We start from the raw sequence: 27,422 nt of genomic DNA, 5'->3' as shown, positions 1-27,422 counted from the left end.
TTAGGATCCCCTCCCTTGGACCTGTACAGCACCCTGCAGGAATACCTTAGCACTGTGGTGTCCAGGATTCCACTTCGCAGGGTCCAGCGCCTGGAGGTCGCATTACAGGCAAAACCTTGCAGGATCTTGTGTCTTCTTTGCGAGGCTCGGTTACCATTTATCTAAGCATATAGAGCCTGTGTCAAATGGATCCGATCGGGCAATCCCTTGATTCATTTAAAAAACGTTTGTGGGACTAGAGACCTGGAGCTCAAGAGAGCTCAAACAAACGTGCCCATTCACCTTGCAGACACTGGTAAAAAAACTGATGTACTTCCTGTATGGGAGGGGTTATACAGGGGATCACTTCCTGTATAAGACTTTACCAGTGTCCATTCACCTAGAGATCGCGTATAACCACGTAGGTAATGAATAAACTCAACTCTGTGTCCCATGATGTAGGAAAAAGAAAGTCTAGTTTTTTTTAGTTAAAAATAAAAAACATGTTATGCTTACCTGCACTGTGCAGTAGTTTTGCAGAGCAGCCCAGATGCTCCTTTTCTCGGGTCCCTAGCCGGCACTCCTGGCCCCTCCCTCCTGTTGAGTGCCCCCGCAGCAAGCAGCTTGCTATGGGGGCTTCCGAGTTGAGACACGGAGCTGCGGCTCAGCCCCGTTCCCTCTCTCTCCTCATTAGCTGACTGACTGTGACTGACAGCAGCCGGAGCGAATGGCACCATGCTGCTGTCTCAGCCAATGAGGGGAGTCCCGGACAGCTGAGACACTCCTGCAACATCGCTGGATCTAGATGGGGCTCAGGTAAGTATTAGGTGGGCAGCTGCACACAGAAGGTTTTTTTTTTTTTATCTTAATGCATAGAATGCATTAAGATAGAAAAAAAAAAAAAAAAAACCTTTTGCCCGTACACCCACTTTAAGCATAATGCAGAAATAGCTTTGTGGGAGAGTCAGAGTCAGGGGTTAGGCTGTTTAGGTTAAATGTTACACCTCGTTCACACACGAGGTCTGAGAGCAGGTAAACCAGGTGGTCAAGTTGCAGTTTTTCTGCCCTCCAACCACCTGACAACACTAACATACAGCTTCTCACGGCTGTACATGTGCTGCTCCTGCAGTGCTTTGCGACACAATCTAAACAGCAGGTCACTTTCAGTGGGTGGTGCCCATGGAGATGATCCTTGTCAGCACTGCAGATCCCGAACACCTCATCATGGATTTGGCAGGCAGCTGTGACTTTGTGATGTCTCACAGCCAGTTCCCCACTGCACTTGCACAAGGCATGCCAATACTTGTAGCCTCCTGGGATGTGCGCGTCAGAACAGCAGCGCAACTACATGCAATGCACAGGAGTGTGGCACGGTAGTATCGTAATCATAGGGTTGAAACCAGCCCATGGAGATGAGCCTTCTCACCATTGCAGATCCCGGACACCACATCATGGATTTGGGAGCTGGCTGTGACTTGGTGATGTCTCACAGCCAGTTCCCCACTGTACTTGCACGGCAGTACCTGGGAGACTGTTCCTGCAGCCTCCTGGGATGTGTGATGCGTCTCAAACGTATTTGGAAGGTAGTGGGGGTGGGTGGTTTAAATGGACGCCATTCTCGACCATGTGGGAACTGAAGAAGAAAAAGGGTAACACCTCCCCCCACTCAAAAAAATAAATAAAAAAGCGGCAAACTCAGAGCTTGGGAGAAGGAAGAGGATGAGTCATACAAAAAGCAGTATATCTCTGCAATGCATGCACATTTATATTTAGTCTCTTTAAAAATGCAGCAAGTACAGAAAAAGATCTTGTGAGCCTGCCAAAAATCCAGTGAGTTTCTACCTTCTTGGACTGGGCTGACAACACTGTCTTTGCTGCTGCACTGAAATACCAGACAGTGTTGTCAGACCAGTTTTCCCCTGCTGAACTACATAACAACTCCCTTTATTTTATAAAGATAAGGAAGGGGATGTTCTGTAGTCCAGCAGATGAGAACTGGCCAAGGATGACAACTCTGCTTACGATCTCCAAGCAGCAGAGAAAACAAAATTTTATTCAGATCTACTTTAAGAGTCCTTCTTTTATAAATGACTAAGGAAGACACAGTAAAGCTTTGCCATTTGTAGACATTAGCAATCCAGAAATATCTTTGCGCTAATCCAACACATATTTAAAATTTGAAATGGTTTAAATTTTAATGGTCTAAATGTATACAAAAACGTTTATAGGCATATATTGCCTTATACATCCTTTCCAGCAGCAGAGAAAACAAAATGTTATTTACATCTACTTTAACCACTTAACAACCGGCCCATAGCCGAATGACGGCTGCAGGGCGGTTGCTTAACTCCGGGAGGACGTACTATGATGTCCTCCCAGAATTCCCCTCTCGAACACATCCGTGACCGGACCCGGCGCATCACGGATCCCGGTAAATGGCCGCTGATCGCGGCCGTTTACCATGTGATCGCTCCGTGAAATGACAGAGCGATCACATGTAAACAAACCGGCGTCATCTCATGACGTCAGTTTCTCTCCTCCCCACCTGTGTACCGATCGGTACACTGTGAGCGGAGAGGGGGATGGATGGATGACTGCAGCACTGTGGGCTGGATGTGTAGTGCCCACAGCGCTGCACAGTGACATCCAGCCATCCATCCATCCATGCTCAGCCATCCCTAATGCTCTGCAATGCCCTGCACCACTCTGCAATGCCGTGCAATACTCTGCAATGCTGTGCAATACTCTGCAATGCCCCACAGTACTCTGCAATACCCCCACAGTACTCTGCAATACCCCCACAGTACTCTGCAATACCCCCACAGTACTCTGCAATACCCCGCAGTACACTGCAATACCCCGCAATACACTGCAATACCCCGCAATACACTGCAATACCCCGCAATACCCCGCAATACACTGCAATACCCCGCAATACACTGCAATACCCCGCAATACACTGCAATACCCCGCAATACCCTGTAATACCCCGCACTACTCTGCCATACCCAGCCATACTCTGCAATACTCGGTGATACCCAGCCATACCCAGTCATACTCGGCGATACCCTGCAATACCCCGCCATACTCTGCAATACCCCGCCATACTCTGCAATACCCCGTCATACTCTGCAATACCCCGCCATACTCTGCAATACCCCGCCATACTCTGCAATACCCCGCCATACTCTGCAATACCCCGCCATACTCTGCAATACCCCGCCATACTCTGCAATACCCCGCCATACTCTGCAATACCCCGCCATACTCTGCAATACCCCGCCATACTCTGCAATACCCCGCCATACTCTGCAATACCCCGCCATACTCTGCAATACCCCGCCATACTCGGCCTCTGTATGTGGCCAAGCTGTGGAAGTCTCACACATGTGGTATCGCCGTACTCAGGAGGAGTAGAAGAATCTATTTTGGGGTGTCATTTTTGGTATGTACATGCTATGCGTTAGAAATATTGTATAAATGGACAACTTTGTGTTAAAAAAAAAAAATGCATTTTAACCACTTCCCACCCGCCAGCTGTCATACAACGTCCTTGACTTTGTGCGGGGATATCTGAATGATGCCTGCAGCTACAGGCATCATTCAGATATCATCTTTTTCAGCCAGCGATTCCCTACACCATAAGAATGATCATAGCGGCTGTTCCACTGCTTGATCGTTCTTACAGGAGGCGAGAGGGGATGTCCCCCCCTCCCGCCGCCCTCCGGTGCTTCTAGCGACTCACCGCTACGATCGAAGCCAGGATCTTTTTTTTTTTTTTTTTTTTTTTTAATTTCAGGCTTCCCAGCCTAGAGGTGAGATGTGGGGTCTTGACCCCATATCTCACTGTAAAGAGGACCTGTCATGCCATATTCCTATTACAAGGGATGTTTACATTCCTTGTAATAGGAATAAAAGTGGTCAAAATTTTTTTTTTTTTTTTTTTTTAGAAAAAAGCATCAAACTAAAATAAATAAAATAAAAAAAAAAAATTATTTAACCACTTACCAACCGGCCCATAGCCGAATGACGGCTGCAGGGCGGTTGGATAACTCTGGGTGGACGTACTATGACGTCCTCCCAGAATTCCCCTCTTGCGCGCCCCCTGGGGCGCGCACCCGAACACATCCGTGACCGCCGGGTCCAGAGGACCCGGCGCATCACGGATCCCGGTAAATGGCCGCTGATCGCGGCCGTTTACCATGTGATCGAGCCGTCAAATGACGGCGGGATCACATGTAAACAGACCGGCGTCATCTGATGACGCCGGTTCCTCTCCTCCCCTCCTGTGTACCGATCGGTACACTGTGAGCGGGGAGGGGGACGGATGGATGTCTGCAGCGCTGTGGGCTGTATGTGTAGTGCCCACAGTGCTGCACAGAGACATCCATCCATCCATGCTCAGCCATCCCTCACTACTGCAATGCTGTGCAATACTCTGCAATACCCTCACAATACTCTGCAATACCCTCACAATACTCTGCAATACCCTCACAATACTCTGCAATGCTGTGCAATACTCTGCAATGCTGTGCAATACTCTGCAATGCTGTGCAATACTCTGCAATGCTGTGCAATACTCTGCAATGCCCCCACAATACTCTGCAATGCCCCCACAATACTCTGCAATGCTGTGCCATACTCTGCAATGCCCCCCGCCATACTCTGCAATGCCCCCCGCCATACTCTGCAATGCCCCCCGCCATACTCTGCAATGCCCCCCGCCATACTCTGCAATGCCCCCCGCCATACTCTGCAATGCCCCCCGCCATACTCTGCAATGCCCCCCGCCATACTCTGCAATGCCCCCCGCCATACTCTGCAATGCCCCCCGCCATACTCTGCAATGCCCCCCGCCATACTCTGCAATGCCCCCCGCCATACTCTGCAATGCCCCCCGCCATACTCTGCAATGCCCCCCGCCATACTCTGCAATGCCCCCCGCCATACTCTGCAATGCCCCCCGCCATACTCTGCAATGCCCCCCGCCATACTCTGCAATGCCCCCCGCCATACTCTGCAATGCCCCCCGCCATACTCTGCCATGCCCCCCGCCATACTCTGCCATGCCCCCGCCATACTCTGCCATGCCCCCGCCATACTCTGCCATGCCCCCGCCATACTCTGCCATGCCCCGCCATACTCTGCCATGCCCCGCCATACTCTGCCATGCCCCGCCATACTCCGCCATACCCCGCCATATTCCGCCATACTCCGCAATACCCTGCCATACCCCGCCATACCCCGCCATACTCCGCAATACCCTGCCATACCCCGCCATACTCCGCAATACCCCGCCATACTCCGCAATACCCCGCCATACTCCGCAATACCCCGCCATACTGAGCCATGCTCAGCTGTACTCGGCCTCTGTATGTGGCCAGGCTGTGGAAGTCTCACACATGTGGTATCGCCGTACTCAGGAGGAGTAGGAGAATCTATTTTGGGGTGTAATTTTTGGTATGTACATGTTATGTGGTAGAAATATTGTATAAATGGACAACTTTGTGTTAAAAAAAAAAAAAAAAAGCGTTTTAACCACTTCCCGCCCGCCGGCCGTCATACAACGTCCTTGACTTTGTGCGGAGATATCTGAATGATGGTTGCAGCTACAGGCATCATTCAGATATCAGCTTTTTCAGCCGGCGATTCCCTACACCATGAGAACAATCATAGCAGCTGTTCCACTGCTTGATCATTCTTACGGGAGGCGAGAGGGGACGTCCCCCCTTCCCGCCGCCTTGCGGTGCTTCTACCGACTCACCGCTACGATCGAAGCCAGGATCTTTTTTTTTTTTTTTTTTTTTTAATTTCAGGCTTCCCAGCCTAGAGGTGAGATGTGGGGTCTTATTGACCCCATATATCACTGTAAAGAGGACCTGTCATGCCATATTCCTATTACAAGGATGTTTATATTCCTTGTAATAGAAATAAAAGTGGTCAAAATGTTTTTTTTTTGGAAAAAAGCATCAAACTAAAATAAAGTAAAATGAACAATAAAAAAAAAAAAAAAATTTTTAAAGCGCCCCTGTCCCTGTGTGCTCGCATGCAGAAGCGAACGCATACGTAAGTCCCGCCCACATATGAAAACGGTGTTCCTACCACACATGTGAGGTATCGCTGCGATCGGTAGAGCGAGAGCAATAATTTTGGCCCTAGACCTCCTCTGTAACTCAAAACATGTAACCAGTAAAAAATTTTATAGCGTCGCCTATGGGGATTTTTGAGTAGCAAAGTTTGGCGCCATTCCACAAGCGCGTGCAATTTTGAAGGGTGACATGTTGGGTATCTATTTACTCGGCGTAACTTCATCTTTCACATTATGCAAAAACATTGGGCTAACTTTATTATTTTGGTTTTTGTAAAGCACAAAACAGTTTTTTTTCCCAAAAAAAACGCGTTAAAAAAATTGCTGCGCAAATACTGTGCGAGATAAAAAGTTGCAACGACCGCCATTGTATTCTCTAGGGTCTTTGCTAAAAAAACATATATAATGTTTTGGGGTTCTAAGTAATTTTCTAGCTAATAAATGATGATTTTTACATGTAGGAGAGAAATGTCAGAATTGGCCTGGGTGCTCCAGAACGCCTGAAGGTGCTCCCCTGCATGTTGGGCCTCTGTATGTGGCCACGCTGTGTAAAAGTCTCACACATGTGGTATCGCCGTACTCGGGAGTAATAGCAGAATGTGTTTTGGGGTGTAATTTGTGGTATGCATATGCGGTCTGTGAGAAATACCCTGCTAATATGACAATTTTGTGGAAAAAAAAAAAAGTAAAAAAAAAAACCTTGATTTTGCAAAGAATTGTGGGAAAAAATGACAACTTCAAAAAACTCACCATGCATCTTTCTAAATACCTTGGAATGTCTTCTTCCCAAAAAGGGGTCATTTGGGGGGTATTTGTACTTTTCTGGCATGTTAGGGTCTCAAGAAATTAGATAGGCCGTCAGTAATTCAGGTGTGATCAATTTTCAGATATTCGCACCATAGCTTTTAGACTCTATAACTTTCAAAAAGACCAAATAATATCCACCGATTTGGGTTATTTTTACCAAAGATATGTAGCGGTATAAATTTTGGCCAAAATATATGAAGAAAAATTACTAATTTGCAAAATATTATAACAGAAATGAAGAAAAATGTATTTTTTTTACAGATTTTTCGGTCTTTTTTCTTTTACGGCGCAAAAAATAAAGAAACCAGCAGTGATTAAATACCACCAAAAGAAAGCTCTATTTGTGTGAAAAAAAGGACAAAAATTTCATAAAGATACAGTGTTGCATGACTGAGTAATTGTCATTCAAAATGTGAGAGCACCAAAAGCTGAAAATTGGTCTGGTTAGGAAGGGGGTTTAAGTGCCCAGTTGTCAAGTGGTTAAAGCACCCCTGTCCCTCTGTGCTCGCATGCAGAAGCGAACGCATACGTAAGTCCCGCCCACATATGAAAACGGTGTTCAAACCACACATGTGAGGTATCGCTGCGATCGGTAGAGCGAGAGCAATGATTTTGGCCCTATACCTCTCCTCAGTAACTCAAAACATGTAACCAGTAAAAAATTTTAAAGCATCGCCTATGGGGATTTTTGAGTAGCAAAGTTTGGCACCATTCCACAAGCGCGTGCAATTTTGAAAGGTGACATGTTGGGTATCTATTTACTCGGCGTAACTTCATCCTTCACATTATGCAAAAATACTGGGCTAACTTTACTGTTTTGTTTTTTTTAAAGCACAAAACATTTTTTTTTTACAAAAAAAACGCGTTAAAAAAATTGCTGCGCAAATACCGTGCGAGATAAAAAGTTGCAATGACTACCACTGTATTCTCTAGGGTCTTTGCTAAAAAAACATACATAACGTTTTGGGGTTCTATGTAATTTTCTAGCTAATAAATGATGATTTTTACATGTAGGAGAGAAATGTCAGAAGGTGCTCCCCTGCATGTTGGGCCTCTGTATATGGCCACGCTGTGTAAAAGTCTCACACATGTGGTATCGCCATACTCGGGAGTAATAGCAGAATGTGTTTTGGGGTGTAATTTGTGGTATGCATATGCTGTGTGTGAGAAATAACCTGCTAATATGACAATTTTGTGAAAAAAAAAAAAAACTTGATTTTGCAAAGAATTGTGGGAAAAAATTACAACTTCAAAAAACTCACCATGCATCTTTCTAAATACCTTGGAATGTCTTCTTTCCAAAAAGGGGTCATTTGGGGGGTATTTGTACTTTTCTGGCATGTTAGGGTCTCAAGAAATTAGTCAGTCAGTACTTCAGGTGTGATCAATTTTCAGATATTGGCACCATAGCTTTTGGACTCTATAACTTTCACAAAGACCAAATAATATCCACCAATTTGGGTTATTTTTACCAAAGATATGTAGCGGTATAAATTTTAGCCAAAATATATGAAGAAAAATTACTAATTTGCTAAATTTTATAACAGAAATGAAGAAACAGATTTTTCGGTCTTTTTTCTTTTATAGCGCAAAAAATAAAGAACCCAACGGTGATTAAATACCACCAAATGAAAGCTCTATTTGTGTGAAAAAAAGGACAAAAATTTCATATAGATACAGTGTTGCATGACTGAGTAATTGTCATTCAAAATGTGAGAGCACCAAAAGCTGAAAATTGGTCTGGTTATTAAGGGGGTTTAAGTGGCCAGTGGTCAAGTGGTTAAGAGTCCTTCTTTTAAAAATGACTAAGGAAGACACAGTAAAGCTTTGCCATTTGTGTACATTAGCATACCAGAAATATCTTTGCGCTAATCCAACACATATTTAAATTTGAAAACGGTTTTGGTCTAAATGTATGTAAAACGTTTATAGGCATATATTGCCTTATACATCCTTTCCAAAGCTTGTTGTATACAAATACTTGTCCATGGGTCAGAACTTGGCCTTCTGGAATTTAATTTTCCCAAGAAGAAAACACAAGGATAATGTGAAGCATTACAGCATGTGTGGAAGAGAGAATGGGAAAACAAGGGCAACGTGTTTTAAGGAAGTTACCGTTTTGTTTTCTTTCTTTTGAGATCACCATTTGTAAGATTCACTCCAAACAAAAGAAAATCTAGTTTTATGTAGAGCTGATAGTAGCACTATTGAATGTAAGTGCAATTATAGTAACCACTTCTCCCTGGGGCGACATCATATGACGTTGCAGACTTTCAGTGGTGATATCAGAATGATGCCTGCAGTTACAGGCATCATTCAGATATAATTTTTCTAATTCCCTGCACCATAAGAAAAATCATTTAGCCGATTGATTGTTCTTACAGGCGGCGGGACATCCCCGCCGCCCTCTGATGCTTCTACCGGCTCACCTGTGCGATCAGCGAGCTGGAGAAGGAATACGCCGGTAGTTTACAATAGAGAATCCTGCGGGCCAGATGGCCCCCGGAAGTTCCTATGACCTTTCGGAGGCCAGGCGCGATGTTATGACGTTATGCCCGACCTCTGCATTTGAAAAAATGCCATTGCCCCGGCTGGGAAGCCGACATTTTTTTTTATTTCAGGCTTCCCAGCCTAGAGGAGAGATCTAGGAACTTAAAGACCCCAGATCCCGCTGTAAAGAGGACCTGTCATGCCCTATTCCTATTACAAGGGATGTTTACATTGGAGATGATCCTTGTCAGCACTGCAGATCCCGAACACTTCATCATGGATTTGGCAGGCGGCTGTGACTTTGTGATATCTCACAGCCAGTTCCCCACTGCACTTGCACAAGGCATGCCAATACTTGTAGCCTCCTGGGATGTGCGCGCCAGAATAGCAGCACAACCACGTGCAATGCACAGGAGTGTGGCGTGGTAGTATGGCAATCATAGGGTTGAAACCAGCCCATGGAGATGAGCCTTCTCACCATTGCAGCTCCCGGACACCACATCATGGATTTGGGAGCTGGCTGTGACTTGGTGATGTCTCACAGCCAGTTCCCCACTGTACTTGCACTGCAGTACCTGGGAGACTGTTCCTGCAGCCTCCTGGGATGTGTGATGCGTCTCAAACGTATTTGGAAGGTAGTGGGGGTGGGTGGTTTAAATGGACGCCATTCTCAACCATGTGGGGAACGAAGAAGAAAAGGGGTAACACCTCCCCCCACTCAAAAAGATAAATAAAAAAGCTGCAAACTCATTAGAGCTTGGGAGAAGGAAGAGGATGAGTCATACAAAAAGCAGTATATCTCTGCAATGCATGCACATTTATATTTAGTCTCTTTAAAAATGCAGCAAGTACAGAAAAAGATCTTGTGAGCCTGCCAAAAATCCAGTGAGTTTCTACCTTCTTGGACAACACTGTCTTTGCTGCTGCACTGAAATACCAGACAGTGTTGTCAGACCATTTTTGCCCCGCTGAACTACATAACAACTCCCTTTATTTTATAAAGATAAGGAAGGGGATGTTCTGTAGTCAAGCAGATGAGAACTGGCCAAGGATGACAACTCTGCTTACAATCTCCAAGCAGCAGAGAAAACAAAATTTTATTCACATCTATTTTAAGAGTCCTTCTTTTATAAATGACTAAGGAAGACACAGTAAAGCTTTGCCATTTGTAGACATTAGCAATCCAGAAATATCTTTGCGCTAATCCAACACATATTTAAAATGGTTTAAATTTTAATGGTCTAAATGTATACAAAAACGTTTATAGGCATATATTGCCTTATACATCCTTTCCAAAGCATGTTGTATACAAATACTTGTCCATGGGTCAGAACTTGGCCTTCTGTAATTTAATTTTCCTGAGAAGAAAACACAAGGATAATGTGAAGCATTACAGCATGTGTGGAAGAGAGAATGGGAAAACTAGGGCAACGTGTTTTAAGGAAGTTTCTGTTTTGTTTTCTTTCTTTTGAGATCACCATTTGTGAAATTCACTCCAAACAAAAGAAAATCTAGTTTTAACTAGAGCTGATAGTAGCACTATTGAATGTAAGTGCAATTATATTAACCACTTCTCCCTGGGGCGAAATCATATTACGTCGCAGACTTTCAGTGGTGATATCTGAATAATGCCTGCAGTTACAGGCATCATTCAGATATAATTTTTCTCATTCCCTAAACCATAAGAAAAATCATTCAGCCGACTGATTGTTCTTACAGGCGGCGTCCCCGCCGCCCTCTGATGCTTCTACCGGCTCACCTGTGCTATCGGCGAGCCGAACAAGGCATACGCCGGTAGTTTACAATAGAGAATCCTGCGGGCCTGATGGCCCCTGGAAGTTCCTATGACCTTTCGGAGGCCAGGCGCAATGTTATGACTTTACGCCCGGCCTCTGCATTTGAGAAAATGCCATTGCCCCGGCTAGGAAGACAAAAAATTTTTTAATTTTTTTATTTCAGGCTTCCCAGCCTAAAGGCGAGATCTAGGAACTTAAAGACCCCAGATCCCGCTGTAAAGAGGACCTGTCACGCCCTATTCCTTTTACAAGGGGTTTTTAAATTCCTTGCAATAGGAATATAATCAAATAAAAAAAAAAGTGTCAAAATAGAAAGATAAAAGTAAAACAAACAATAAAATAAAAAAAAAAAAAAAAAGGTGAATGCATACGAAGATCACGCCCACATACGAAATAGGCTGCCTAACTGAAACTGAAAGTTTGTGAAGGTCTTGAAAGGGCAGGAGGGTGGGGGGCAGACAGATGGGGGAGAGAAGGGAGGGAGATAGGGACAGTTCATTGATCACAGTGTACTGCAGTGTACACACTCAATCACGGGGTCCAGGCTGGAAGCTCAGGCTTCATTGACACAGCCAGGAATCTGCAGCTACTGATTTTCATATTTCCGGCCACACATCCCCTCTCTTTCAGGCACAGCTGAACGCGGGGGATAGTGTGGGCGGGACGGTCAGGCACAGGAGGAGCTGTATTCCTCTATGCTCTACCGTCCATGAGGGGAGTGAGGGGGTTGGGTGTGTTCGCTGGGCTGTGTAAGAGTGTCACAGAAGCTCGGCTCAGCTGTAGCCACCTGTCTCTGAATTTACAGGCTGATTCTTTTACAGACGGGACAAATCGGTCTGTTTTTTCAAACTGTCACTGAGATAAACGTAGGCCGATTTGTATTGTGCTACATATTTTCGGTAAAAAAAAATCCCAATAAACGTACATTGATTGGTTTGCGCAAAAGGTATAGCATATATACAAACTATGGGATATATACTGGAATTTTTTTTTTTTTTTATGCTAGTAATGGCGGTGATGAGCAACTTATAGCGGGACTGCGATATTGTGGTGGACAGTCTGACACTTTGCAGGAACCAGTGATCAGTGTCACTGACCTAATGAAACTGGCTGGAAAGAGGTTAAACATCTAGGGCGATCAAAGGATTAAATGTGTGCCTAGCCAGTGTTTGTGTGTAGTTTTTACTAGATAGAATCCATCACTTCCCCCCTGTCAGGACAGAACTCTGCCTGGTTTACATATGCAGAGTTCCGTCCAGCCTTTCTCCTTGATGATCAGCAGCTGCTTGACATCCATTGGCCGCCACCCGCTTATAATGTGACTAATCACTGCAGAAGCGGCATGCGTCCCCTTACCAGGAAGTGCAGAATCACGTACAGTATATGTGATTCTGCACAGAACGGCTGCCCTGTAGCAGTAAATCTGTTATAGGGCAAGGATTTATGGTTTAAAATCAAAGACATTTTGTTGTCAGTTCCACTTATGTCTAGGTTATTATTGTGTTCACTGACACCAACGCTGGGTGGTATTATTATGGTACTGACACCAATCCTGGGGGTTATTATTGTGGTCACGGACACCAATGCTGGGGGTTATTATTGTGGTCACGGACACCAATGCTGGGGGTTATTATTGTGGTCACGGACACCAATGCTGGGGGTTATTATTGTGGTCACGGACACCAATGCTGGGGGTTATTATTGTGGTCACGGACACCAATGCTGGGGGTTATTATTGTGGTCACAGACACCAATGCTGGGGGTTATTATTGTGGTCACAGACACCAATGCTGGGGGTTTTTATGGCATCCACTGACATCAACTTTTTTTTTTTCTATTATGTTCACTAACACCAATGCTGGGGGTTGTTACTGCTTTAACTGACACCAAAGTTGGGGGGCTTGAATGGTTCAATGGACTGCCTAATCCAACGAAATGCACCTCAATAACAAAAGTGTGCTTCTATTTTGTAGCCCTCTAGTGCTGAGGGCTGCACTTAAGGCTCTCTATAATATTCAAGTTGACCACCACAGATTTACACCATAGGAAGCAGGGCGGATAAAAATCAATGATTTTTGAATTTTTTGAAAAACAGAAAACAGATTTTTTTTTTTTTATTTAAATCAGATTTTTTTGATTTTTATAAAATGTATTTTGATAAAATGCCTTCGGAGTAAAAATCTATCTAAAGATAGTTTGCTATTTAGGATACGTTATCAATTAGTTTATTCAGCATGCGGCTGTATATTCTGCAATATTTACATTTTTGGTAAACTCATTCAATTAATCCAAGCTCTGCAAGCAGAGATGAAATGCACTGCAGTGATGCAGTCACACAATTTCACAGTAATCATGAGATAAAACAAAGTACAGAAATATTCCTTTATCCCATTGTTTTGCAAATCTATGTACACTACAAACTGTATGATTGAATCGGTTCCAATATCGATGTTTTAATAACCTGACAGCTTATTATTCTAAACCTTAAGTTTGTTTGCAAATATTAAAGATTCTAACTAGCAGCAAGAATAAGCCCTTATATTTAAAGAGCATCTGGTCATTTCAGATCCATCATGGCAGCGCCTGTTAGTGGGTATCCACTCACCTGCTGCAGCCCCGTTCCTCACCTTTTTGTGTCATTAAAGTGAATGGGACTGTCGGTGAGTCAACAGCGGGTCAGAGATGACAGTTGCTCTTTAAAAGTTATGATTTAAATTGAGTTGATTTAAAATCAATCCTTTTTACGAGTGATTTAAATCGAATGCACCCTGATAGGAAGTATGCATAGATATACACACACACATATACACAGTGCATCAAGAAAGTATTCACGGCGCTTTTCCACATTTTGTTATGTTACAGCCTTATTCCAAAATGGATTCAATACATTATTTTCCTCAAAATTTTACAAACAATACCCTATAATGACAACGTGAAAGAAGTTTGAAATCTTTGCAAACGTATTAAAAACAAAAAAAAATCCCATGTAAGTAAGTATTCATAGCCTTAGCTCAATACTTTGTTGAAGCACCTTTGGCAACAATTACAGCCCCAAGTCTTTTTGAGTATGATGCAACAAGCTTGGCACACCTTTTTTTGGGCAGTTTCTTCCATTCTTCTTTGCAGGACCTCTCAAGCTCCATCAGGTTGAATGGGGAGCGTCAGTGCACAGCCATTTTCAGATCTCTCCAGAGATGTTCAATCGGGTTCAAGTCTGGGCTCTGGCTGGGCCACTCAAAAACATTCACAGTTGTCCTGTAGCCACTCTTTTGTTATCTTGGCTGTATGTTTAGGGTCTTTGTCCTGTTGGAAGATGAACCTTCACCCTAGTCTGAGGTCCAGAGCACTCTGGAGCAGGTTTTCATCAAGGAGGTCTCTGTACATTACTGCATTCATCTTTCCCTCGATCCTGACTAGTCTCCCAGTTCCTGCCGCTGAAAAACATCCCCACAGCATGATGATGCCATTACCATGCTTCACTGTAGGGATGGTATTGGCCAGGTGATGAGCGGTGCCTGGTTTCCTCCAGACATGATGCTTGACATTCAGGCCAAAGAGCTCAATCTTTGTTTCATCAGACCACAGAATTTCATTTCTCATGGTCTGAGAGTCCTTCAGGTGCCTTCTCCAGATTGGCTGTCATGTGCCTCTTACTGAGGGGTGCCTTCCGTCTGGCCACTCTACCATACAGGCCTGATTGGTGGATTGCTACAGAGGTAGTTGTTCTTCTGGAAGGTTCTCCTCTCTCCACAGAGAAACGCTGGAGCTCTGTCAGCATGGCCATCACGTTCTTGGTCACCTCCCTAAGGACTTTCGCCCCCGATCGCTCAGTTTGGCCAGGGGGGCCACTCTAGGAACAGGGCGGGTGCTGCAGGATTTCAGTCTTTCAGTCCCAGCTGCCTTGAGGTCATTGACAAGATTCTCTCATGTAGTTCTGGCCTGATTCCTCACCGTTCTCATGATCATTGAAACTCCACGAGGTGAGTTCTTGCATGGAGACCCAGACCGAGGGAGATTGACAGTTATTCTGTGTTTCTTCCATTTGTGAATAATCATACCAACTGTTGTCACCCTCTCACCAAGCTGCTTGGTGATGGTCTTGTAGCCCATTCCAGTCTTGTGTAGGTCTACAATCTTGACTCTGACATCCTTGGAACGCTCTTTGGTCTTGCCATGGTGGAGAGATGGGAATCTGATTGATTGCTTCTGTAAACAGGTGTCTTTTATACAGGTAACAAGCAGAGATTAGGAGCAATCCCTTTAAGAGAGTGCTCCTAATCTCAGCTTGTTACCTGTATAGATGACACCTGGGAGCTAGAAATCTTACTGAGACAAATACTCATTTCACTCATTAAAATGCAAATCAATTTATAACTTTTTTGAAATGCGTTTTTCTGGATATTTTTGTTGTTATTCTGTCTCTCACTGTTAAATAAACCTACCATTAAAATTATAGACTGATCATTTCTTTGTCAGTGGGCAAATGTACAAAATCAGCAGGGGATCAAATACTTTTTTCCTTCACTGTATAGACAGGTGTGTGCCTTTCCAAACTGTGTCAAATCAACTGAATTTACCACAGGTGGACTCCAATTAAGTTGTAGAAACATCTCAAGGACGATCAGTGGAAACAGGATACACCTGAGCTCATTTTTTGAGTGTCATGTCAAAAGCTGTGAATACTTATGTACTTTTCTTTCTTTTTCTTGTTTTTAATAAATTTGCAAAGATTTTAAACAAACTTCTTTCATGTTGTCATTATGGGGTGTTGTTTGTAGAATGTTGAGGAAAATAATGAATTTAATCAATTTTGGAATAAAGCCGTAACAAAATGTGGAAAAAGTGAAGCCCTGTGAATACTTTCCAGATTCACTATATATATATATATATATATATATATATTATATACACATACACACACTGTATATAAATATGAACATAAATGTTTTGTCTGCAGTTCTTCCACACTTGTACATTGAATAGCAGAATGGTATTTCTGGGTTTACTTTTAAAAGTGTCTTTGTTGTCTGCTTGGTCATTGAAAAGATGTTATGATGCTTAATGTCCTTTGTGGCTTATTTATAGCTGAAAGATGACACAGGAAGCTGCACCTATCTGTTATACATTGTAGCCGAGGTACACACATAAAAAAACTGGGTGAAATAAATTATGAATTCACAGTAAAAACACGTGTATTTCAAGTATGTATTTGATATCTTCTTGGAGCTTTACTTTAAATATAGCCATAAAAATATGCGATTACCTTTTTGCATACTTTTTCAAAGTTAATTTCCTTCTGTAGAGCAGTTTTTGTGACATCATCAGGTCTTAGTTTCTGTTGGAAAGAAATAAAAAAAAATACTGTTTATAAAATATAGTTGTATTACCTTGCATTGGATAAAAACACGTTCAACAACATTTAGCCAATATTAACCATTAAACATGACTTTAGGAAAACTAGAACATTTTTACTTGCTTTGGTTCATGTAGTAACACAGAGGTGACCTCTTCCAGTTTTTACCTGAATATTGTTTATGAAGTTAGAATGGAGGTAAGTTTATGGATGTGCTTTACTGTGATAGATGACCTGAACAGATAACAGTGGGTCCATGGAAGAAGGAAGAGTGAGCAAGGCTCTCTACCATGAAAGATAGTCACACATTTCATATCACAAAGCCCGGGGGATTCAGAGGAACCAGGGTGCTGAACTTGTTGTGCAGACAGTGAAGCCAGAGGCAACCATGCTCACCATTTCAATCTGTTATATGTATCTGACAGACTTAACTGAAAAGAAAAAACAAATGTGAAGAATAGATAAAAAGTTCAGTCCTTTATTTAGACAATTTGATTATTGGGGTACAGTCACTGGTAAACTGTAGGAAGTTACTGGCTAGGACTGAACGTTTATGTGGAGACCCTTTTCTTAGAAAATAATAAAAACTCTGATGTTTGAGATTTCATCCATAGTTTGTTAAACACAGTATATGCAACCAGCATGCTCTTTTTGCTGTCAGTAAAGGTACAGAGACAAAAGTGATCTGTTACCTGAATGTTTACAAACTGTAGACTGTGCTGTACTTTCTATACTCCACACAGTTCTATGCAATGTATGATATATACTCCACACTTCTCAACTGCATACACTGTATACAATACTTTAAGTCACTATCTACGCCTTGGGACTCACCAGACCGCATACATTTGCTAATTGCTACGCCTACGGAACATAATGGCCTGATGCAAAGAAATATCAAAACTCAAGGGCTCATTTACACTTGCTTCGGCTTCAACACACTTTAACGGCTAGTTTACACTTGCTTTGAAACAAGGCTTCGGACAGGCTTTGTTAAAGCTCTCTGAATGCCAGTCATAGCTCCTGTCACTAAATAAAATGGTTAGCTTACAGTCCTGTTTACACCTTGGCTCTGTTTTGCAGTGTTGCACATACTGTACTGTGCATTCCTCTCAATTCAAGTTTCATTGAGGCCTGATTTGCTGAAAACACTCTTGTGTCCACCTGTCCTTTTTTTTTGGCGGATTCGGTCAGGCTCTCCATTCTCCTCTATGGAGCGGCGGATTTAAATGGACTTGTGTCTATTTTACACCCACCTACCTCCAATCTGATGTGATCCAGCAAAAACAAAACGAAAGGGAATCTGTTCACTTTGGCCAGATTGGAGGGCAGTCAGGTGTAAACAGATAGTCAGTCCGTTTACATCTGACTGCCCATAGAGCAGAGCGGGTCATTGCCATTCTGAATAAGCAAAGCAGACACGGACCTGTCATCTGCTCGCTAAGCAGGGACTCAACGGACCGGTCCCCTGCTGAGAAAACCGGATCTGGCCTGTATGAAAGGGTCCTAAGTGTAGCACAAGGATTATTACCCTTCACAAAGATCACAGCGCCCCCCGACAATGCTTTCACTAGCTTTTCTCTCCAGAATGCCAGCACCATATTTTCTCAAGCACTGTCCAGGGCCAGCATCTACTTGCTGGATGATAGTGACGGTTCCTTAATGACACAATCATGTAAGTCTGTGTGCCTGTGCAGTAGTGTATGTTCTTGAATCTGTGTAGAAATAATGGGTTGATTTACTAAAGGCAAATAGGCTGTTAAATTTCCAACTAAACCTTAGACTAAAATGTGGTGAAAATGCACTTTGCGAAGAATACCCAATCATGTATAAGGAAAATAAACACAGAATTTTTGCTTACACATAATTGGATGATGGACATTGTTGTAGGTTATGGGGTATTGCATTTTCACAACAAAATGAAATTTGTCAGAGGTGCATAGATAGATTGGACATAAATGCTGGATGTCTGGAATGTCTATATCTTTGCCAAATTCATGAAAGCAAGAACTTAGTATTCTGAGGGGATTTATATGGCTTCTGATCATTGCAGTATTTTTTATATACTCTGTTGGACCTTCCATCTATTTCTGAGATCCAAAAAAAACTACAGTCTCTGGAAAATAACCAAGGCTGTCTGGAATTTTCTTGAAGGTTGCATTCCCCTTATTATGTGTAATATTGACAACAGTAATCAGCAGAGCTTTACTTTGCTTCTTGCTTCTGTCTAACACCAGTAATTTGCCAAAGGTTACAATGTACAGTCTTAAACGGTTATCACTGGGGAAAGGGGGATATATGCAAGTTGATGAAAGACAGGGGGCTTAATTGCAGGCCTATAGGGCTACAACATGCAAATGTCAGGTTGAAGAGCAGGTCTCATAGTTTGTTTCTATATCTCGTTGGAAACCCAATTGCTCAATTGCTGCACAGTCTACAGCAGCTTTAGGCTCCATGCATGCTGTATTTCAAAGGATGTGTAGGAAAAAAACCTGCTGTAAAAGCTGCGTTTTTGCATGCGCGTGCCATGTTAACGCATTCTATTGGCCAGAATATTAATGTATTCATTTAATCCAGCCATTAGAATGTATTAATACACAAACGTACATAAACGTGTGAGTTAACTCGCATCGATGTGTGTTTTTTCAGCCCAAAGGCTCTTCTTCAGATCAAGCAGTGATTTTTTTTTTTTTATCACCTATAAACGTTCTTGCTTTTAAATGCCTGTAAACACTGATGTGTGCATTTACACATAGGCTAACATGGAGGGTTGTTTACAGGCAAAGAAAAAAAATGTCAAATGCCTGTAAAACAGGCATTTTTGAGCTGCGGTGTGCATGAGCCCTAAGTGTCAGAATGCATTTTTCACTCTCAAAAAAAGAAAGGCCCTGGAGGAGATAAATGAACACTTTTGTGTGGCCACTTTTCTTCCTCAGCATGTCAAAACTAAGCAGGTCTGAACCAGTGAACCAATACATCACCAATAAAACCAATATATTAGATAATATTTGTCTTTATTTTACTTCATGCATCCTAAATAGTAATGACACAATTTGCCTTCTATTGACTCCCAATAATCTTTGAGGTAGGAAAATATGAACAAATTCTGGGTGTCTGGTTTAGGGGTCATACATATTAACTGGCACTGAAAACTGCTCACACGAGTCAATCAAGCTGGACTTTATAAGGTAAAAACAAATGAAATCTATGTATAGTTTGCGAAATATGCAAGCCACTGTATCTGCAGAGTTCACTAGAGTTCTAGCATATGTGTGAAAAGAATTAGAATGCCATTCAAAGTCTAAAAATTCAACCCTTCAGGAAAAACTTTGCTGCTAAAAATAAAGTTTAAAAGAATGACATCAGGTTTTGTGTAAAGATCATATACAGACCAGATGAACCTGGACCTACTTATTTCCAGATGCAGGCAAATAGGATAGCTTTACCAATCTATCATTACAAGCCACAAAGCTGACATGGTGAGCTAAAATAGAACTGCTCCTTTTAATTATCTGTACAGTAGCTGGCCAGGCATTGGTACAGCAGCATCTGTGTTTTCTTCAATGTCCTCAAAAATGCAGACAGCAAACACAATGGTAAAATACTGACTATCTCATCTTCAGGATTTCTTCCCTATGGTAAGGAGGAAAGAACACTGATAAACAGGAATTCAAGACCACCCAGGCAATTAATTTCCTAAAAATTAAGATAAACCAATTACTTTACATAAAGACAAAAAATTAGTTGACATAAATAAGCTGATTAGGCAGATGACTCCCATGACGCATCACATTAACATCCTGTTTAGAATCCCTAAATGCACTCACACAGCACCTCCTTCCCTTTCCCACAGCTCCCAGTTCTCTTAAGCAGGGGTCTCCAAACTAAGGTCCGATACAAGATTTTATCCGGCTCACAATAATGTGCACAGTCTCAGGCCGGGTTCACACATATGCGCCCGAGGTTTCAACGTGGCAGTCTGGTGCGTTTCTGTTCACTGGTTCAGGTGCAAATTTTTATCTGAAATCGCACCTGAACCGGTCCCAAAAAAGCACAGGACCATTTTTAAAACCACACTGTGGCCACCCCACACAGGCTTCATTGAAAGCCGGTCCACATCACATGTTTTGCAAATTGGATGGGGTTAAAAAAGCATCCAATTTGTATATATGTGAACCGAGCCTCAGTGGACACTTATACAAGGTTTATGACATAAAATCTAATGTAAGGGGGGAATTCAGTGCATACTAAATGAGTTTTTGTTTGATCTTTGGAGACTTGGAAATCCCTTTGGGAAATTTTCCTTCACTTTCAGTCCCATAGCCAAAAGAGGAAGTGAGAAACATGAATATCCAAACACGGCTGCTACCAGAAACGGTGTGCCACATCCCAAGTTAACATGGAAATGGAGGAACCCCCTAGTGGTGGGACTTTAAAGCCACTACCATAGCACAAATAAGGTAAAAAAAGTGTATAAATTTTATTATATAAAGACAAAAGGGTACATGATAAATAAGAGATAGACAAGTACAAATGGATGCATTATGATGTACAAGCATTTGGCAGAATAGACATGATACAACCCTACCTGATCTGCAATGAGTGGAGATTATAAATAGAGCAGACCCGCCCCTCCCACTAAGAACCCATGTAGCGCATGCGTGCGGCACCCTCTGCGCTTGCTCTGTGTGGGGACGTGGCACAGTGACAGCTCAGGGAGCCCACCCAGGGAGGCTGGACTCAGAGCGAATTACACCCAGCTGCTTGGCATTACACCTAGCAGCTGGGTTCTCAGTGGGAGGGGCGGGACTGCTCTATTTATAATCTCCACTCATTGCAGATCAGGTAGGGCCTGCTGCGCTGGTAAGACACAATGTTTACTTATTATTTTTATGGTATTCCATTTGCAGAGCCTTCCTTTTTGTTCTCTGCTTTACATTTTTACTCTTTGGATGATCCTTAGTTGTGTATATTTCTATTATCTCACAGTGTCTACCCACAGCACAAGACTTCACAGACCTCCCTACAGTCTTCCCCCTCTTCCATCGGTCTGTATATTTTCTATCTTACAAATCCAAGTAGGTCTTCATATTACTGTTTGATACATATATGCTCAATTTGATACATAGATAGGTCATCATTATATCAATTCCCTTTCACCTTTCCCTCTCCCTGCTCTCATTCCAGATCCTCCTATTTTGGGCCCCAGTGTATGTGTCAGCTTACCGCTGGTCTGTGAATCGGACTCCAGTGGGGCTGTTGGATGCGAGAAAGGGGTATTTTACCATTTCCCTCCCCTTCCTCTATGTCAGGTTTTTTCTACTCCAATTTATACTGACCGTTGCCCGGTGGACGTGGCCCATGGGGGATCCCTCGCCTCAGTTTATTCCTCACTTTTTAAAGTTTGTCTGGATGCGTCTATGTACTGTTTTGCTATTATGATGTAAGTATTATTATTATATATAATTATATAAGTATTATTTGATTAATATCCATTACATGCTAGGACCTATTGATTGATTATTATGCATTTCAATTTTAAAGAATATGTACTTCCTTGAAAATCCCTGAAACGCCGTTGGGTTTAGGATTTCTGTATCATGTCTATTCTGCCAAACGTTTGTACATCATAATGCATCCATTTGTACTTGTCTATTTCTTATTTATCATGTACCCTTTTGTCTTTATATAATAACATTTATACACTTTTTTACCTTATTTGTGCTATGGTAGTGCCTTTAAAGTCCCACCCCTAGGGGGTTCCTCCATTTTCAAAGAGGAAGTGAGAGGACAATCCTCCAAAGTGAGGAAGTACCTGGCTGTCGTCAGAATTAGTGTCCCCATTGGAGGATTTCTCCTTTATCCTTGTTCCGGTGACAATCCAAAAATTTGACTTCGCTTTCAGTGAGAACGGTAAACAGAACAATCAGAGAGGATGAATCTCCCTAACCTGGGCATAGACAGCAATAAAACCCTGACAGGTGTTGTAACTTCTCTCTACTCGATTCAAACCAAAAAAATGAAACAAAACAAAAAAAAACCCAAAAAATAAACAAACACCTTTTAGCTATATTGTAATAATTAAAAAAAATAAAGTGGATCCAAAACCATTTAGCCATTTCGCTAATGGAGCACACAAACATTTTCTGAAAGCAGAGAACCTGTAGAATAAATTGGTGACAGTTGTAATTGATACACTGGGGTTGATTTACTAAAGGCAAATCCACTTTGCACTGCAAGTGCACTTGCAAGTGCAGTCGCAAGTGCAGTCGCTTTAGACCTGAGGGGAGACTCTGAAATAAGGGGAAGCTCTGTTGATTTTATCATCCAATCATGTAAATCAATCAAGTCAAATGCTGTTTTTTATTCCCTTTGCATGTCTGCCTCAGATCTACAGCAATCACACTTCCAAGTGTAATTCCAAGTGCACTTGTAGTGCAAAGTGGATTTGCCTTTAGTAAATAAACCCCACTGTATGTCTCTTCTGCAATAAAGAGCCTGTCAGCTCGCAGTTTTCATAAGTGAGACTTTAATTACACTTTAAGGAGTTAGTTTGTTTTTCCCTTTTGGGATAAAGGTGTTGAATAAAAACAAAAAACAAAAAAAAACAAAAAAAAAAAAGCTTGGTTTCTTAAAAAAAAAATAACAGGACTCGTTGGCTAGAACTGGCCATACAAGGATCGAAATTCAGCCAGTTCAGCAGGTACTGGACGAATTTCAATCAATGTATGGCCACTATGGTTGAACAGAAGTTGATCTACTGATCAACTTCTGTTCAACTGCCCTGTTGGAAAATATTTGCTCGATCAGCACTACAGGTTATAGCAGGAAGGGATCCCCATCCACCTTGAATGTGTTGGAAATCGGGTCAGTTTTTTTGTTTTCACTCATCTATGGCCAGCCTAGGTCACATGGTGAAAATAAAGGGGAAAAGCCTAAAAAAGTCAAACTAATGCGGCCCGCATATCTAAGAATTGGCAAGCTGCAAAATAATAGACTATTGATTTTGGGTTTAATACTGCTTTAAATCTAGTAACCCATAAAAAGATCAGAATTCACTCCACTGATATGACTAGCATACAACTGATTTTGCTATGGGACAAAGAGTAGAATGGAAGTTTTCAGAAAGCATTGGCGAGTAATTAGTCACAGAAGGGGAAGTGCTAGCCCTGAGATGAAGATTATAATGACAAATAAAAGCTATGTTTTCAGTGTGTTTATGTAAATACTACTTGTCACATGTACTTCTGAATCAATTCACGTTTTAAATGTGTCCAAATTTGTGGCTGAAATGTAAATATAAAGTTACTGCCTGCTAGGCAGATTTTTTACTTTAACAAAAAAATGACTGAATATACTAAAAGAATGAAAACAATACATTTGTTTCCAAGCTGTGAAGGCTTCTGCAGATGATTAACCCAAAACTGGGAACTCAGCAGCTTTGTGCTTTGAGATGAAGAGATCGATTTAAGGGTAATCTTCTGAGATAAAGTAAGATACAATGAATCTTCCCAGGGTGTACTTCTGCCCAAAGTCACATTTCCTCTACCGTAATGATTGCACATTTGGAAAAGAGCAATGCTCACAGACCACTTGCTCTGCCAAACCACAATTGTGTAATATGCTCCATGGATAATTTTTAGTAAACAAAATGTTCTTCTGGCTTGAACCCAGTGGTCAGAAATCCATTGGAAAACTGATCCAAAACAATGAAACAGACTGAGTTTTTTCTGTTTCACTGTGATTCTCTGTGCCTCATTTGTCTATTTAAAATGGGAAAAAAATATTAAAGGGGGTTTCCTTGTCTAAACCAAACATGAGCTCATGTTTTGCTACCTTGAATGAAGCTAGACACTATATATTACTGAATGAACCCATCCGCTTAAAGCTCAGCACCCATACACATCACATTCTGGCTGTACAATCTTTGTACACCCACCTTTAAAGTGTATGTACAGCCAAAATATTTTTTCAGTACTGGATAGAGTATGGAAAGGTTAAAATCATCGTAAATGTATTTTTTTCCCACTCTGTGTTTTGTGAGGGCAATTTACCTAAAAGATGCATTGGAAGGCCTTAGTTTCTGTCATCATGACAACTTTAACATCAATTACTGTCTCAGAGTCAGTGGTCACCAAGACAGCTGGAAAGGATGAATCTACCTAGCAAGGAGTCAGACAAGAATAAAACTTGTCAGAGATTATAATACTTCTTGACTCCATACAAAAGGACAAAAACATTTTGGCTATACATAAGTTTTAACTTCACCAAAACGTATGTATAGGCCCTGGCATTAACCCCTTCCCTGCCAGTGTCATTTATCCTGTGACAGTGCAATTTTTTTTTTTAGCACTGATCATTGTATTGGTGTCACTGGTCCCCAAAAAGTGTCACTTAGCGTCCGATTTTCCGCCACAATGTTGCAGTCCCACTAAAAATCGCTGATTGTCGCCATTACTAATAAAAAAAATAATTATTAAAAATGCCATAAATCTATCCCATAGTTTGTAGATGCGATAACTTTTGTGCAAACCAATCAATATACACTTATTTTTTTTTTTTTTTGTTTTTTTTTTTTTTAAATATGTAGCAGAATACATATTGACCTAAACTGATGAAGAAATTAGATTTTTTAATTTTTTTTTATTGGGAATGTTTTATAGCAGAAAGTAAAAAATACTGTTTGATTTATTCAAAATTGTCGGTCTTTTTTTTTTTTTTTTGTTTATAGCGCAAAAAATAAAAACCGCAGAGGTGATCAAATGCCACCAAAAGAAAGCTCTATTTGCAGGGAAAAAAAGTACATCAATTTTATTCGGGTACAGCAGCGCATGACCGCACAAGCGGGGTACCTTCCGGAGCAGAGTTTAAAAGTGAATAAATGTGCTCCAGTGCTCTCAATAAAGGACGCTTTTGATCAGATGCTTTCAAAAGCCGGTAATGGCTTGTAAACTTCAAACCAAAGCCGGAAGTGACAAAATCCTTGTCGCTTCTGGTTTCTTACATCTAAGAGGGGAGGAGGGTATGGATGTATTGTAGCTTACTCCCCTAAGCAATGAGTGACAGCAATACTAGGCTCTCCCTTTTCGGCACATGTAAAAGTTATCCAGCGGCTTTATAGCTCATAGTACCATATACAGAAACGCTGGTCCTAAAAACTGGTATACTGGTCATTGCTGCAGCAATGACATAGATATCACCCTTCCTGTTCAAGGCTGTATATATACATACGGCAGATGAGAAATGTTTAAGATACCACTATGTACCAAGAAAGACGAATTTCCGATTCCCAATGCTCTTGGTTTTCACTCAGATAAAGTGCTGCAATTTCCATTTTTACCTTTGTCCAGTATCTCAGCACAACTATAATATACAGTAGGTCTATGTAAGAGGTACTGGGGTTTATTTACTAAAGAAAAATAGACTGTTCACTTTGCAAGGGAAGTTGCACTTTGCAAGGGCATTTTTCCCAGGGCTTAAAGTAGAACTAAAAGGCAAAACATTTTCTTTTGGTTTTGGATAGAGTACAGAAGGATTGGAACACTTGTCAGTTTTTTATTGCCGACTGTGACCACACCCTTGCTATTTGTCCTGTTTACCAATGAAAGTGAAAGTAAAAGAAAAAAACAAAATGTTGGCTTGTCCCCAGAAAAGTAATAGGAGGGGAAATCTTCCAATGAGGACACTAGTTCTGGTGACCTGGGGATCCCCAAAGAATTCCCTTAATTTGCAGGGATTTCCTCTCATTTCCTGTTTGACTATGGGACAGGCAGTGAAGGGCAATCTCCAAAAAGTGACACAGCAAAAATAAATCTGACAGGACTCTATCCAAAATTTAAAAAAAGTTTGGCCTATAATTCTACTTTAATGAATGATCCAATCATGTGCAAGCAAAAAGCCTTTAAAAAAACTTCTTTGCACATGATTGGGTATTTTGTGCTAATTGAAATTTCACAACATTTAGTAAACTCTGGGGGAAAATTCCCATGCAAAGTGCAACTTCCCTTGTAAAATCAATAGCCTATATGTTTTTAGAAAATCAACTCCACTGTACCTGCAAAGCTGGACTTGACCACTACTAGTATTGTTAAAAATTGCAGGTTTGGATTCCAGCTTTTAAAAATTCTCTTTTACAAGAGAGAATTGGATAATGGCCTTTCTTCATGTCACTACACAGTAGAAAACATATTTCCATTCGCTCTAGAAATTCCCCTAGAACCTAAAAGGAAATGTTAACCCACTTTACAGCCTAACTCCAGTCAAATTCTGTTTTTGAAAGAGTGGAGAAGTGTTAAAACTTCAGTCAGGCTTTTATTTCTGTTACTCCCCCATAGGAAAAATTTTCTTTCATTTCCTCTCCTTGTGCCACCAGGACAAGAAATGGAGCGTATGGCTGTCACAGGGAGAGAAACAAAAAATATCTTCAGGAAATCGAATGCCTCGTTTCCACTGAGCGGATCGGTTCGGGTCGGTACAGTTTGAATGGCCTAGAATGGTCCGGTCTATTCTGGTGAGCGTTTCCACGCAAGTGGGACCACAAGGGGCCATACAGCGTTTAGAAAAAATGCCTCAGCATAGCACAGCAGAGGGTTTTCTGTCAGCCAATCAGTGGAATGTATCGTAGCTCCGCCCTAACCGAACCGTTCCATTTTCTATGGCTCCACATCTGAAGCAGGACCCTGAATGGAGCGGTTCGGTTCGGTTCGGTTGTATGGGCCGCTTTCATAATGGAAACACCCAAAATAGCATACCGAACCGAACCGCTCGGTGGAAACGAGGCATAACTTCCCCACTCTGCTAAAAAATGTGTCTTTATTTGTGCCCCCATTGGACACATTTTGCATTACTTTCTGTCCTACCAGGACCATTAAAAACCCAACACAGGTGTGATGATAATTGAATGGGCATC

General features: G+C 41.9%; 1 protein-coding gene across 2 annotated transcripts in view; it reads right to left on the bottom strand.

Annotated features, from left to right (window-relative positions):
* SRFBP1 (serum response factor binding protein 1) overlaps positions 1 to 27,422 on the bottom strand; it is a 213,506-nt gene that overhangs the window by 92,987 nt on the left and 93,097 nt on the right. For both annotated transcript variants that reach the window (XM_073624677.1, XM_073624678.1), the window contains one exon: positions 16,424 to 16,495. In XM_073624677.1, the coding sequence (XP_073480778.1) occupies positions 16,424 to 16,495 (72 nt within the window). The remainder of the gene's footprint in view (positions 1 to 16,423; positions 16,496 to 27,422) is intronic.

Source organism: Aquarana catesbeiana, linkage group LG01, assembly GCF_042186555.1.
Source record: "Aquarana catesbeiana isolate 2022-GZ linkage group LG01, ASM4218655v1, whole genome shotgun sequence".
NCBI lineage: Eukaryota > Metazoa > Chordata > Amphibia > Anura > Ranidae > Aquarana > Aquarana catesbeiana.
The sequence above is the reverse complement of the archived record's forward strand: the minus strand, read 5'-3'. Positions and strand labels throughout refer to the sequence as shown.